General features: G+C 39.5%; 1 protein-coding gene across 5 annotated transcripts in view; it reads left to right on the top strand.

The window, feature by feature from the left end:
- Ptpn22 (protein tyrosine phosphatase non-receptor type 22) overlaps positions 1 to 16,399 on the top strand; it is a 56,353-nt gene that overhangs the window by 24,181 nt on the left and 15,773 nt on the right. For 3 of the 5 annotated variants that reach the window (XM_075981735.1, XM_075981734.1, XM_075981737.1), the window contains 5 exons: positions 290 to 367; positions 3,044 to 3,130; positions 6,737 to 6,813; positions 6,945 to 7,756; positions 10,411 to 10,494. In XM_075981735.1, coding sequence (XP_075837850.1) covers positions 290 to 367; positions 3,044 to 3,130; positions 6,737 to 6,813; positions 6,945 to 7,756; positions 10,411 to 10,494 — 1,138 coding nt within the window. Of the gene's footprint in view, positions 1 to 289; positions 368 to 3,043; positions 3,131 to 6,736; positions 6,814 to 6,944; positions 7,757 to 10,410; positions 10,509 to 16,399 lie in introns of all 5 variants that reach the window. The other 2 variants (XR_012911405.1, XM_075981736.1) reach the window with 1 other exon arrangement.

Below are 16,399 nucleotides of genomic sequence, written 5' to 3'. Positions count from 1 at the left end.
CCTGGGGCATGGTGTGGTGGCACATACCTGTAATCCTAGCGCTAGGTAGGTAGAAAAAGCTGAAGGTTGCCCTTGGCTACACAGCAAGGTGAAGGCCAACTTGGGCTAAATGAAACCCTGTCAGAAAGAAACAAAGAGAGGGTAGGAAGGAGAGAGAAAAAATAGATTCTTGGTGTTATTCTCTACTAGAAGAATAAGTGTCAGAGGAGTACAGTACTGTGAGAAAGTGGTATGATTTGTGAGCAAAAACATAAAAATAAGTAAAATATTTTTCTCTTTGATTTGACAGATAGTTCCCGAGAACTTCAGTGTTTTTAGTTTGATCCAGGAAATGCGAACACAGAGGCCTTCGCTAGTTCAAACTCAGGTAAGGACTACAGTGAACGGATGACAATGTGTGTCTGTATCCTGCTGCTTGTCTGTGACATCCAGAATCTGCCGTGTGTTCAGGGGGGAGACGAATTTACTATGCGTTTTTCTCTAACTCTGGATATCCCAGCGTTTCTTGTAGCCCTTGTCCCAGTCAGATTGTTTTCATTCCTCATATTTTATTGTCTATAATATTATTTCTTGTTTACAAGGAAATTGAAAAAAATCCAATGAGTTTGATTTATTAGAAAGAACTGGCCGATGTTGTGGATCATAAATTAATTTGAAATTTTGTAGTTACAAATCCATCTATGAAGCCACAGAAAATCAGGGACTTCTCATTTCTACTTCAAGAAATGATAAAATTTCTATGTTATGAAGCAATGAAAAATAACATTAGGACAGGCCTGTTACATAGTGATTGTCACTGTTACCATTTCCCTACAGCTCCTTGTCTATAGGCAAGCTTTAAAAAAAAAGCTTTAAACTAGCCTGTATTATGTCCTGCAGTCATTGAACTCACGATAGACTGCCCACACTTTACGCTAGGAATATTCTTCCTTTTTCTTCTAAACCCAACTCTCTCATTGCCTATAGTGTTAATTTCACACTTATACACCAATAACTGCACTCAACTTTTTACATTTATATGTCTTTAAGATGGAATTTAGCATTTATCCATTCATGAATTCATTCATGCATTCAAGCTCTTATTGATATTTATTATGAGTAAGGTATCTTTGTATATCCATTTTCTTAGAATTGTCTTTAAGTCAAAAGGCCTTGAAGTATTTCAAGTCCCTTACAAATGAACTTGCAGACAAGTTTGGTATAAAGCAGTTCAAAGTGGCAGCTTAGATTTTTTTTTTTTTTTTTTTTTTTTTTTTTTTGGTTTTTCGAGACAGGGTTTCTCTGTGGTTTTGGAGCCTGTCCTGGAACTAGCTCTTGTAGACCAGGCTGGTCTCGAACTCACAGAGATCCGCCTGCCTCTGCCTCCCGAGTGCTGGGATTAAAGGCGTGCGCCACCACCGCCCGGCCAGCTTAGATATTTTAATATACAAATTGTGAATGAAGGAAAAAATTAAGAGCTATTAATACAGAAGTATCTGTTTGGCCCACACAGGTTTTTCCATGAACAGATTGTGGAAAAAATAATTTTTCATGTGTTGTCCGTAGGTGTTTTCTATATTCAACCCATGAGGGGAAAGTTTATGTGAAACAGAAGGAAGCCTTAGCTGGCTTAGCTATCAGGCTCGAAAGGAAAGCAACGGACGCATAACTACACAGAGACACCAGGAAACATGCAGCCTTGTTACATGAACTGCAGTGTTAATAATAAGCATATCCCATTTCAGAAGATCTCATCCTGGTCTGGCCTAGTTTTAGGAGTTTGAAGGGAAGCGGAGAGGCTTTCGTATTTCAGCCATGTTAATACCTAGCTAAACAAATCTAACGGTTGTTCTGATTCTTCCGGCACTGCAAATGGCAGCCTAGCCACCAGACGATGCTTCCTGTTTGGGTCCCGTTCTCACTCAGTCTCTGTCTCTGTCTTTTCCTCTCTCTGTCTCTCTTTGTCTCTCTCTCTCTGTCTCTCTCTCTCTCTCTCTCTCTCTCTGTCTCTCTCTCTCTCTCTCTCTCTCTCTCTCTCTCTCTCTCTCTCTCTCTCTCTCTCTGTCTCTCTCTCTCTCTTTCTGACAGGGTCTTACCTCATACCCCAGTATGACTTTGAATTTAACACTGAGGCCCAACTGGGCTTGAGATTGCAACAATCCTTCTGTCTCAACTTCCTAAGTGCAGGGTTTAGAGAAGCGAACTACAATTGCTGGCTACATTTTCTGTCTTTTAAAAATTATAGCATTCCATGACTGTGCTGGGTGATATAGATGCTACGTTGTTCTGCTAAAAAAAAAAAAAAAAAACTTTTGAAAATGCCCTTTACTTGTATGAGATTGTGTAAGTATTAGAGGAAGTGCTCCAGGAAGGAGAAAGGTCAAAGAGAAGCATTACAAGTATTACAAGCCTTAAACCTTGTCATACATGGTAAGAGAGAGGGCTCCTTTCTCTACATTGAATCCTTTTGTAACCACAGATTTGCAACTTTTATCCAGTGGTTTACTTTTCTTTGGTATCTTTGCTCGGACACAATTTCAGCAACTTGATCTAAATACACTAAGCTAAGTCAGAAGACTCAGTTTGTAAGCCACATGCAGGAATTACTTCTGAATGGCCTTGGACAAACTGACTGTAAACAGGTATAATAGCCTTCCTCCTTCATAGAGCAATTGTGAAGGTCAATTGGCGAATACATATTGAAGCTGTCAGTTCATATACTACCCATTACCTGATTTATTTTCATAAATGAAGGTGATTTATTCAAGATATATTTAGGATAACATGTAAATAAAAAAAATGCTAGGGAAGAAAACAGAGAGATAAAAGATAAGTATAAAGTAGGGTTAGAGTATGAAAGAAACATGGCATAAAATCCTTGCATGTTAGCTAGAGTTACGTAAAATAAGTATTTCTTGTAGCCTAAAAGCATGAGTCACACAACACAAAGCACTGTTACTGAGTTTAGTAACGTATGTTGATTGATGTTCCTATTTTGAATTGTTTCTGTTACTCACCTGATATATTTATTTTCTTCATTTGCCTGGCTTGGGATGCTCTTCAGGAACAGTACGAACTGGTCAACAGTGCAGTGTTAGAGCTATTTAAGAGGCATATGGTTATTATTGGAGACGAGCACTCTGGAAGAGAGGTAATGCTGACATTACATATTTTTTATATGTTTTTGGCCAAACTGACTCAGATTATTTGTAGGGTTTATGTACAGTCACAACTGAATTGGAATGTCAGGATTTCTTTCATAGGGTTATGTCAGAATCTCCTGTGGAGAACAAATTCATTTGGGGTAGTTTAACTTAAAAATATTCACACCTTGGTTAGCTTTTTACATATAAATTTCAGCTAACTTTAGAAGCTGAATTTAATTAGGGCAAGCTTGTGTTTTGATCCCAAGTTTTAGGCAATTATCAGCAAGTTAAGTTTATAAATTCACAGGTAAATGTTTTACCAGGTCTCATCTGTCTTACTTTAGCATACATCCCACAAAAAAAATGTTTGCTTTTTTTTAATTGAGCCCGGTGTGGTGATACATAGCTTCAATCCCTGTGAGTTTGGAGGCCAGCTTGGCGAGTTCCAGACTAGCAAGGGCTACACAGTGAAACCCGGTATCAAAGAACAAAAAACAAAACAAAGCAAAATTGAATATATTTATAATGTACAATATGATGTTTTAAGGTTTGTATATGTTCTGTAATGACTAAATCAAACAAATTATTCCTTTATATATTTATAATTTAAGACCTATATTCTATGCAGTTTTCTAATACAAAATACCTCATTATTAAATGTAGTAATTATGTTTTATAGTAAACCTCTTGAACTCATTCTTTTTATCTAGTTGAAATTTTGTATCTATTGACCAACATTGCCTTGAAACCTCCCTCTGCTAGTGTCTGGTAGTTCCCATTCTACTCTATGTGTGTATGAATTTGGATTACCTTAGAGTCTATATAGGAATTATGCAATATTTCTCTTTCCATGATTGCTCATTTTACTTAGCACAATGTCCTCTAGGTTTGTTCATGTTGTCAAAAATAACAAAATATCCTTACCATTTTTCTTTCCAGATTTATTTATTTTATGTGAGTGTTCTGTCTGCATGTATGAATTTATGCAAGAAGAGGGCACCAGATCCCACTAAAGATGGTTGAGAGCCACCATGTGGTTGCTGGGAATTGAACTCAGAACCTCTGGAAGAGCAGCCAATGCTCTTAACCAATCTTTCCAGACCGTCCACCCACTTACAAAAATGGTACTTGGAATTGAACATATGGCCTTGTGAATGTCAGACAATTGCTTTAGCATTGAGCTATATCATCAGCTCTGGTTTTCAACTTTTTGAGACAGAGTTTTGCTAAATTGTCCAAATTGGCCATGAACTTACGATCCTCTGGCCTCAGCTTCCTAAGTAGCTGAAATTACAAGTCTGTGTTACCATGCCCGGCACTGTGTGTGTAATAGGTGTGCACATATGTATGTACACTTACCAGTGTAGACACATGTAGAGGCCAGAGGTTAACATCAGGATGTCTTCCCCAGTGAAATTAGAGCTCTTTATTTTGATTAGATTGACTGGTCAACAAGCTCTCTCTCCCCTGGATCTACCTGTGTCTTGCCTTCAATACCGGGGTTACAGGTCCATCCTACCAGGCTTTTATGTGATTGCTGGGGGTCTAACACAGGTCCTCCCCCAGGCCATTATTCCCTTCTTTCTAAAGGGGGTAATAGTATTCCCTTATAACACGAATGCAATAGCATGTGAATACATGCTATGTTTTTTGTACCCATTCATCTATGGGTGGATACTTAGTTTGACTCCGTAACTTGTCTATTGTGAATGCGCCACTTTTGAGTACACTACATAGATTTCATTTCCTCTAGAAATATCAGAAGTTAAACTGATAAATTATATGGTAGTTCTGTTTTTAATTTTTTTGAGGTATCTCCACACTGACTTGTAATAATACGTTTACTAGTTCACATTTCCACCAACGGTACATAAATGGGCCCTTCTATAGTCTTGCTAACATTTATCTGTCCCCTGCCCTTCCCCGCCTAGTCCTGGGGTCTGAACCCAGAGACTCTTTAGTTTCCATTATTGATTCAGTCGCCTTATTAGTTGAGTTCTATTTAGATTTTTCTGGTTTTCCCTTTACTAGTTTGGTAGAGAGGGTATCTCTTAACCATCTTATCTGGTTTAGTAGAGTGGGTATCACTTAACCATCTTATCTAGTTTGGTAGAGTGGGTATCTCTTAACCATCTTATCTAGGTTGTCCAATTTGTTAGCATGCAATCAATATATATGGGACTCCTATGTGATTGCTCATAATATTTTAATTCTTTTTGTTTCCATGAGATTGGTTATAACGTCCACATTTTCATCTTGCGTGTGAGGACACATGTGTAGCTATGTGAGCATGTATACATATGAGGCCAGAGGTCAACTGTGGGTGTCATTCTTCAGGAGCCACCAACCTGATCTTTTGAGATCGAGTATCTCCCTGGTTAGGATAGGTTGACTACCAGGAGGCTCGGGGGTCCTTTGCCTCCACCTCTCTGGTACAGGGATAACAGGTGTGTCACACCAGTCCACTTTTTATTTTCTTGAAGGACCTGTTCTGGGACTTGAGCATAAGTACTTTACCAAATGTGCTATCTATTCAGTCCCTGCATTTTCACTTTTGATTACTACTTTGAGGTTTTTTGTTTGTTTTGTTTGAGACAGGATTTCTTTGTAGCCCTGACTGTCCTGGAACTCACGCTTTAGACCATGTTGGCCTCGAACTCACAGAGATCCTCCTGCTTCTATCTCCAGAGTGCGGGGATTAAAGGCGTGTGCCACCACCACCTGGTGAATTTTTTTCCTCTAATGTAACTAAAGTTTGATCAACTTTGTTGATATTTAGAATTTGTTCAGTTTTTCCAATTTTTCTTGTTCTCTATTTCATTATCTCCTCTCTAATCTTCAATATTTACTTGCTGTTGCAAAGTTTGAGATTGATTTTAGTCACATACACACACACACACACACACACACACACACACAGTGCTCCTTAAAATGTAAAGTTAGGCTATTCAATGGAATCTTTCTTTTTAAAACAAACTGTCATTTATTTTATACTAACTCATCTAAGCTAAATAATGCAGCTTTATATTTAATACAATTTTTTGTTAATTCTATAAGAATTTATTACAATATATTTTAATCATGTTTATCCCTACTTCTCCCCCTACTTCTTCCCAGAACCTACCACCTATTTCTCTACCCCTTCTTAACTTCATGTCCTCTTTTATAAAAAAAATAACCCACCAACTCTAATTTGTGCTGCTCATGTGCTCATGGGCGTGGGGCCAGCCACTGGAGCAAGGAGCCACCTTCTGAATAAAGCCTGATTCTCCCGTCCCCAGAAGCCATCAGCTGTCCATACCAGCTCAGCTCGGGATGGGTCTTATTCAGCCCATGCTCCCCTTCCATGCCGGAAGGCCGACTGCTGGCTTGATTTCACGAATGTATTGGTCTTATGTCCAGGATACACTGAGTTCAGAACTAACTCCCTGATCTTTCTCTCCCCTTTTCCATGATGGTCCCTGTGCCTTCTGTGTGTGTGTGTGTTGGGGCAGGGATTGTTGGGGGTTATCACTTCCTAGCCTTCGAGTATTAAAATACTTTATTGACATTGCTTCATTAAAAAACAAAGCCAACCAATCAAACACAAAGCTCTGACCTTTCTCTTGAAGATCGAAGCAGGATTTTCAGTTCCTGAACAAAATCTCACTGTACAAGCTGACTCTTGTCCTCCGGATTTACCAAAAAAGTGAGTAAATTTGGCATATCTAAATGCTGACTAATTATAACTAGGGGATGACGTCTCATGCCTGCACTGCTGTGCTACTCAGAAGAGACCCCTTCCCGGTGTGGCATCATCTTTTTCTCCTTCTCTTTCAGCGCCATGAAGGATGCAAAACCGACAAGACAAAGGCTTGAAGTGAAAAGCGCAGACGCCTCTTCCTATGATAGGACTTTTGAAATAAGAGCCGAGGAAGAGTTTGGTTTGCGTTCGGCTAAATCAAGCCCCTCTTTTGACTCTTTAGAGCTGAACTGTAGGTGTAACAGCAAGGCTGTCATAACCAGGGAAGGGCTGGCAAAGGCCTTTCCAGTCGTGGGCGATCCCCTTCAGAAATACCCAAGTCTGGACTTTGGTTCCATTGTGTGCGGGTCGTGTCCTGATGTTCCGCCTGTAAACACGGCAGACAGGTGCCACAACTCGAAGGGGCCAGTGACACGGACCAAATCAACTCCCTTTGAATTGATTCAGCCGAGAAGAACAAATGAGTTGGACATGGAAGACGGTTCTTCCTTCTTGGAATCTCAACTGCCTGAGCCTTGTCTCATGGAGGTGCAGGCGCCAAGAGCGGTCCATGTTTCTTCAGAGGAACTCAATTATTCTCTGCCGCGTGCCTCTGAGCACCTGACACGTGCTGTCCCTTGTGTACCACAGCCCAGCCCCAAGCCTTTTAGAGTGCATTCTTGCATGTCGTTAGTAGAAGATCCGTTCTTTCCACCATCACCTCCAAACAGTGCTGATTCTAAGAGGTCTTTTGATCTGCCTGAGAAGCGAGACCGGGCCTCTTTGCCTTGTACTCCATTGCCAGCCTCTTCTACAACCTCCCTTTCTTATTGCAACTCACATGAATCTTTAACGGCAAACCCTCTGACCAGGCCATCCCCACCATTAAACCAGCAGACAGCTATAGAAGGTAAGCTATGTTCTAAAATCTGTGTAACGTTTTGGAACTTGCCTTGTTTCTATTAAATATTTTTGTTTCTGCTTACCCTAACCCTTCTCTTTCTCTGCTTCTTTTTCTTCTTTTCCTCCACAAAGAAATAAGTTCTAGGGTGTTCTGATGGTGTACTAAATTGAAGAGAGCAAACAATTAAGCTGTCAGATCTGGGGGTCTATCTACGCCAAAGGGAAGGCTTGGCCAACCTCATTCCAGACTTGTTTACCAACAGCCCACAATTTACCTTTAACAGAAACAGCTTCCCAGATACAGAGGGCAGACTGGTCAACAGCACTGCACAGGCACCTAGAAATGATTGATACACACTTATAAGCCTTTGTTGCTTTTATTGGTTAATGATTAAAGAACTGGCTTGGCCTACAGCATGGGAGTGGGAAGGCGGAGTTGGAGAGAAGCCATGGAGCCGCTGCTGGAGATAGACGTGCTGAAACTTTGCTGGTAGGCCATGACCTCGTGGTAATATTCAGATTAATAGAAATGGGTTAAATTAAGATGTAGGAGTTAGCCAATAAGAAGCTAGAGCTAATGGGCCAAGCAGCGTTTTAATTAATATAGTTTCTGTGTGGTTATTTTTGGTTCTGGGCGACCGGGACAAACAAGCGGCCTCCTCCTACATGCCTGTAATGAGTTGACCACATTGCTAAGCATTGAACTCTTTTCCTGTATGAGTGGGAAGGGTAGGATCTAATTTCCTGCACTTTTCTCATCTTAGCAGATGAGAATATTTGCTTAGTATTGTGTGACTTTTTAAATCTTTTAATACAATTTTCCTCTTTATCTCTTATAATTCTAGATTTTTACATATCAGACATACTGTTTTGTTTGACTGAGTAGTCAGAAAGTAGTGGTGAACATACCATTAGAGATTATCATGTGCTCATTGTTTCCTTCTCCCTTCCCTTCTTTTTAATGAAGTGGATTGGACCTAGTGTCTCGTGCATGTCAGGCCGGTGTTTGAGTGGAACCTCCAGCCCAGACCCTAGTAATCTGACATAAAGGATAAAGGAGGCAAAGAGCAGCTTTAATTTGTTTAGGCATATCGCCAGATAATCTATAAGGAGCATTGACTTAGAAAGCACAGAAAACGTTTGCTGTATAACATTATTGATTGCCGTTTCCTTTTTTCTCTTTTTGAAGTCATGGGACTTGAGTCTAGCAAGTCAGACAAGGGCTCTGTCATGGAGGGATAGTCCCGGCCTGTGTTCCTTTCCTATTTAGATAGGATCTTTCTCCCAAAGCCAGCCTAGACTCACTGCCTCAGACTCTCAAGTGTGGGGCTTAGTTCTCTCTTTCCTTCTCTGTGTGGCACGTTTATGTGTATGTTTGTAGGTACACGCATGTGGAGGTGAAGTGAAGATCTCAGGGGAATTGCTCTGTCACTCTCTGCCTTATAATCTTAGGATGTGTCTCACTGACCTCAGAGCTTGCCTCTCACTGCCCTACCCCAGGCTGGGTAAGCAAGCCCTTGTCTCCGCCCCTTCTCCTCCAGTGCTGGGCTTCTTCCATGGATGCTGGGAATCTGAACTCTGGGGGCTCATCCTGACAGTAAACCATCATTTCCCCAGGCCCAAGTTTTATTTGCTTGTTTTGGTTTTCTGTTTGTTTGTTGTTTGTTTTTCCTGTTTTTTTTTTCAGAAAGGGTCTCATGTAACCCATGCTGGCATCAAATTCTTTAAATAAACAAGGATGACTTTGAATTCTTGATAAGGATGTACTATGAAAACCTAGCAAATTTGTTGCAATTTTTTTAAATCTGGATCTGAGAAAGTTCTTCTTTTGAACTAATTATTTTACAGTTCAATTATATTTAAAATTTAAGGAATTTTGCTTTCTTTATTAACGTGTATGTGAGTGGGTGGTGTGTGTGTGTCTGTGTCTAGGTGAGAGAACAGCTTGCGGAGTGAATTTTCTACTTCTGCCACATGGGTTCTGGGGACTGCACTCTGCTGTCAGGCTTAGTAGCAAGAGCCTTCACACACTGAGACACCTCGCCATCTGATGTTTTCTTTTTATAAATAACCATTATGCTTTAAACTTCTCAGATCATCAAAAGCAAGTTATTTTCATATTGCAGAGAAATCAACATGTCTGCCACCTGGTGGCAGTTTCTTATAATACTACAAAGATTCTGATTTTTTTTTTAATTATCAGAAAACTCTGTAGGCCTTTGAGTTTGCCGTAGCTCTCTAGTTCACTTCCATCCCCCAAATTTTCTCCTTCTTTAATGAACACTTCCTTTTTCTGTAATAAGCATCCAGAGTGATTCTGTATAGAATGGAAAAAGGATTATTTTTTGCCTTCTATGTAAGTGAATGTTTAACTGATGAAAATATCCTATTAGGAATTCTATAGGAAACAAAAGGAAAGAGTTAGAGAACATTCCAAACCATCCTAACAGTGACTTTATCGAAACATTTGGAGACATTCAAACCTTTAAACCCAGTAAAAAATTTCCAAGAACAAGTAAAGCTTTTACCTAAAGACAAATTTATTTTTTTCGTAGAGTGAGTAAATACAAATCTGTTAAATTTATATTTAGGATTATATTGGAATCTAAGGATTTCCTTTGTTATCAAAAAATTGTGATTACATTTTCGTTATTTGGACAGCAACTTCTCTGAGGATAGATGATGAAATTCCCCCTCCTCTCCCTGAACGGACACCTGAGTCTTTTATTGTGGCTGAGGATGCTGGTGAGTACAATTCAGTAAGTATAAAGTGTGTGTGCCTTCTCGGGCCCCTTTAGGGTTCTGTGTGCTGCAGCTGAGTACCCATTTGTCTCTTTTAAAAATAACCTCATTTAGCCGGGCAGTGGTGGCGCACACCTTTAGTCCCAGCACTTGGGAGACAGAGGCAAGCAGATCTCTGTGAGTTCGAGGCCAGCGTGGTCTACAAATCAAGTTCCAGGACAGTTGAGGTGGTTACACAGAGAAACACTATCTCAAAAGATAAACAAAACAATCCCATTCCTAAGAACTGGACATATTCACCCTCTTGCGCGAGACTTCTCACCAGGGTTACTCCATCCTTACCTTTGGTGGTGACGGTATAAATGGAGCATACTAGAATGGAGTGGACCATCTGATTCAACAATCCACCTCTCTGTAGGACTTTAGTACCTTTTTCAGACTCAACTCATTTGTATCAACAGACTATAGTTTATTCTATACATTTTCTTGTTTTAGACATTATTTTATTTTAGGTGTATGGATGCTTTGCCTGTATGTATATATGTGTACCATGTGTGCATTGTGCCTGCAGAAGTCAGAAAGGAGCTGGGGATGGCTATGAGCCACTATGTGGGTGCTGGGAACTGAACTCAGGTCCCCTTACAGAACACCTCCTCTCCAGACTCGATTCCCCTCAGTTTAACAAGCTGTCACACAGTAGTTATTACGTAAATTCTAAATGTAAAACAACATGTTGGAGGATAAGGAAGGTGTGCAATACACACCTTTCAGTCTTTAGAAGCTTACATTTGAAGGGCAGGATGTGCATATGAATCTTTATGCTTATTATTTTAAGACCATATAACAACGATAGGTGAAAGACACAGGAATTCAAAGGACAGGAGAGCCTTTCAGGTTGAGAGAGTCAGGATGGCCCAGAGAAAGAGCAAACATCTGAGCTGACTCGTAAAAGGCAGAACGGTGTTTCATAGTAGATGGACTTCTCACTGTAGTCACGTCATGGGCTGGACCATGCTAGCAGTGAAATCACAGACAGCGACTTTTAATGACATGTGCATATTATTTTAGATGAACCACTTGGAATAATGTTTCCTGATTCTAAAAGAAAAAAATCTGTATTTCTGATCATCTGTTATATATTTCTATATATTCTCTGAACCAACTATTTAAGTATATGCCTTGATTTCAGAGATAAGAAAATTCATTAAGCATTTAGAAGCCCCTACAGGCTGTGAATGTAGCTTAGTGTTAGAGCATTTGTCTAGCACTGCAAGACTCTATGTTTAATCCCCAGGACTGAATTTAAAAATAGCTCCAAACTGTAAGACTGGAAAATCACAACGTTAATGTAATTGTTGTTACAATTACTGTTAATAGTATGGGCACACAATTATCCTTTTCTTTTTTCTTAACTCACAAAGCAAAGAACATCATTTCTTTTCAAATGCCATAAAGTAATTACAACTTTGACAGCTTCAAATAAATTTTTAGGACAATGTTCTAAATTATGAATGAAATAATTCAAGAGGAGATCGATATAGAACCAATTTTCATATGATACAAAACTAGAAAAATCACTGTAAGTGTTAGGGGTGCCTTTTTATAATTCAGCACACTTACGAATTAAGAAATGCTGTGATTGCTACAGTATGTGAACTATATTTTTAAATGGCAGTTATGCTTCAAACTGTGTGTGCACATACTATTCTTCATTTTTTCTTTTCACCTATATAGAGTGTGAAACTCCAAAGTCCCAAATCAGAGACTCCGCTTGACTTTAGATGACTTTCGTCCTAAGAACTTGTCTTCTAAAACAGCTGCCAAGTCAGAGTGATTCATCTCCGGAAGAGTCATTGTTATTGTAAACAGCTTCTGCTGTTTTAATTTAGTTTTGGTTTTATCAGACTGACAATTTTGTTTTGTCATGGGCAAAGCAAAGATAGAATCATTCAAACAAACAAACAAGCAAAAACATTATTTCAGATAGGCTATTTGAAAATTGAAATAGTCAAAATGATCTTGTGTAAAAAGAACAAAGCTGAAAAATATTGTACTACCTGACTTCAAAATACACAAAGCTATAGAAATCAGAATGCCAAATTACTGCCATAAAACGTGACACACAAACCAGAAGAATAGAATAAATATCTTAGAAAAACTGATATGAGCTCCTAGAGCCAACTGACTTTTGATAAAGATGCAATGAACACGCACAGGAAACAGGATAGCATTTTCAATAAATGATTTTGTGAAAACTAGGTGTCCACATGTATAATAAAGGTGGGCTCCTACCTCTTACAGGTCCCCCAAAATAACTCAACATCTACTAAACATTCAAGTCTAAGACCTGAAACTATGAAACAACTAGAAAAAACTTCAGGACTTTCGGATGGGAAAGGACACTTTTGAACAGGACATTAAAAAAATAAGGAAATAAAAAACAAGAATGGACAAGTGAAATTATACTAAAAGGCCTTATGCAGCAAAAGCAACAATCTTTGCGTTTAACTTAGAAAACCTTCATTTATTATGCATCTAACAAGTACAGCAGTGGTCAACATTACTTTAGTGACTCAAATTTTATTGCTATCTATCTATTTATTTATTTATTTGGTATTTTCAAGATGAGGTTTTTCTATGTAGCCATGGCTATCCAGGAGCTTTCTATGTAGACCAGGCTAGGCTCAAATTCACAGATTGACCTGCCTCTGCTTCCTGAGTGCAGGGATTAAAGGTATGAACTACCATGCCCTGTCTGAATAGTGATATTCTGGATATTGACCAAAATGTGTAAGGAACATACAAAAAATTAACATCAAAGAATATAAGTAGCCTGACTTTAAAATTGGCAGTAGATCTCAAAAGAAGGCATTCCTATGGGGAACAGAGATACAGATATTCAGGACCAATAGCCATCAAAGAAATACAAGTAAAAACCACAACGTGACATAACCCCACTCTACTCCAAACTCAAGTGGCAGCTGGAGCCAGGCATGGTGGCACATGTCTTTAATCGCAGCACTCCAGAGGCAGTGACAGGCAGATCTCTGAGTTTGAGGCCATCTGGTCTCCAGAGTGAGTTTCAGGACAACCAGGGCTACACAGAAAAACGCTGTCTTGGGGAGAAAATGTGGGACTGGAGAGATGACTCAGGGGTTAAGATCACTAGTTACTTCTCCACAGAACCCAGGTTCAGTTCCCAGCACCCACACTGTTTGCTCACAACCATCTGTAATTATAGTTCCAATGGGGTCGATGCCCTCTGGCCTCCGTGGGCACTGGACACATGTGGTACATACACAGACATGCAGATAAAATTAAACAAGCAGAGCAGGGCCTGGAAGGTAGCTCAGAAGGTAAAATCACTTGTCTGACACCCTGAGTTTGAGCCCTGAAACCAGCATTAAGGTAGGAGAATTTATTCACAAAGTTGTTCTCTGGCCTCTTTATACACAGAGAAGCATATACTATACTTCCTAACAATAAAGTAAAAACAAAAGATAAATGCTGGCAAGAATGTATAGAAAAGGCAACCCCTGCATACTGTTAGTGGAGCTGTAAACTAAGGCAGCCATTACTGAAAACAGTATGGAAGCTGGGTATAGTGGTGTGTCTGTAAGCCTGGCACTCAGGTGCGTGGAGGCTGTGTTAGTCACTTTTCTCATTGCTATGGCAAAAATACCTGACAAAACGATTTAAGGCATGGAGGGTTAATTTTGGCTTATATTTGAAGGGAATGATAGGGAATGAAGACCCTGGTTCCATACATTGCATCTGCAGAGAAAGGTAAATGCTGGTGCTCCACTGGCATTTGCCTTTTTATTCATTCTGGAACCCCAGCCCGTGGAATGGTGCCTACCTACACTTAGGGCATCTCCTCCTCAGTTAACTAAATGTATTCTCTAAATGGCATGCTCAGAGCTTTGTTTCCATCCCCATGGAAATACCATCTTACTCTAAATACCATCAAGTTGACATCAAGGTTAACCATTACAATTCTACCGCCATGTCATCTTGTATTTGAACATCACTTTTAAGTCATATCCTTCCACTCCTTGGCCCCATAGGCTCATGACCAACTCACAAGGCAAAATACACCAAGTCCAACTTCAAAAGTCCCCATGGATAGGGCCTTTTGATCAAGCCCTTACTGCCCCTTCCCTAAAGTTCCAATGGTCTTTAATAGCCCTAAACCATTTAAAAGTATAAGTTCAGAGACTTTTCTTACTTTCAGGTCCTATAAATTATTATTATTTTTTTTACAATATATACTTTCTAATATACCATGGGAAAGAGTAAATCGTCTCAGTCTAAAATGGAGGCATGGGATATAACAGGGAAAGATAGGATAAAAGAAGATTGAAATCCAGCAGAGTAAACACCATGGCCAGGTTTATCACATCAGGGGCCATTTCTCAGTACCAGAGTTCTATATCATTTTCTCATCGCTGTGACAAAAATACCTGACAAAGCAACTTAGTGGAGAAAAGGTTTATTTGGCTCACAGCTTGATGATGGTGCAGTCTGTCATGATGGCATAGATTGCCATGATGGTGCAGTCTGCCATGATGGCACAGTCTGCGATGATGGTGTAGACTCTCATGATGGCGTAGATTGCCATGATGGTGTAGACTATCATGATGGCGTAGAGACTACCACAGTGCTGCAGACTATTATGCCTTCTGGCTAGGCATGGTAACAGGAGTGTGAAGAAGCTCACGGTACATCCACAACCAAGAGGCATAGAGAGATGAGTGCTGGGGCTCAGTTCACTTTCTCTTTTGTATTCAGTCTGGTATCCCAGCCCATGAAATAGTCTTTCCACCATAACTAACACAATCAAGAAACTTCCTCAGAGAAGAATTTTGTTTCTGTGTTGATTCTAAATTAGCTTGACAGTCAAGAGGTGGAGAGGATTATGAGTTTGAGGCCAGCCTGGTATATACTGTAACTTTATCCCAGAAAATCAGAGGGATAGAAAGGAGTAAAAGAAGAGATAGAGGGAAGAAAGGAAGGAAAGAAAAGAAAGCCAGTATGGAGGTTTTTCTAAAAATTACCATATGATCCAGAAATCTCACTACTGCACATATATGCAAAGAACATATGGACAAATAGACACTTGCTCTCACATGTTCACAAAAGAACTATCCAAAACAATTAAGAAATACAGTCTATGTGCCATCTACTTACTCATGGTTAAGAAAATAAGGTACAGACATACCATTGAGCAAGAAAAAGAACAAAATTCTGTCTTTTATGACAATATGGATAGGACTGGAGATCACTGTTAAATGAAAAAGAAAGGCACAGAAAGGCAAGTATTTCACGATCTCACTCATATGTGGAATACAGAAAGGTTGATTTCACAGGAGTTGAGAGCACAGTGGTGGTTGCCCGTGGGAGAAGAGAGTTAGAGGAGAGAGATGGGTGAGTTGATCAGTGGGATCTAAGTTACCAGTAGGAGCAAGGAGATCTAGTATGTTGTCGCATAGCTTAGAGACTACTGAAAGTTACACACCATTCATTTCTAAAGCTTAGGAAAAAAACTTCCATTTTTTTCATGACAGATAATGAATATTTGAGTAGACATGTTTAACTTGATTTAATATTATACAAGGTATATAGGTATTGAAATATCATATGAAATCTCATTCCTATACAATTTTGATGTTTTATATAATTTATCTTAAGAGAAATTAGTAATCCAGGCATGGTGATGCATGTCCTTAATCCCAACACTTGGCAGGTAGAAGCAGGAGGATCTGTAAGTTTGAAGCTAGCCTAGTCTATAAAGCTAGTTCCAGGACAGCTGATAGTATTACACAGAGAAAGCTTGTCTTGGAAAAACATGGGCTGGAGAGATGGCTTACCAGTTACGAGCACTAGTTGCTCTTTTAGAGCTCCTGAG

This window comes from Microtus pennsylvanicus, chromosome 7, assembly GCF_037038515.1.
Source record: "Microtus pennsylvanicus isolate mMicPen1 chromosome 7, mMicPen1.hap1, whole genome shotgun sequence".
Classification (NCBI taxonomy): domain Eukaryota; kingdom Metazoa; phylum Chordata; class Mammalia; order Rodentia; family Cricetidae; genus Microtus; species Microtus pennsylvanicus.
Note: the sequence above shows the minus strand (reverse complement) of the source record. Positions and strands in the feature narration are given on the sequence as shown.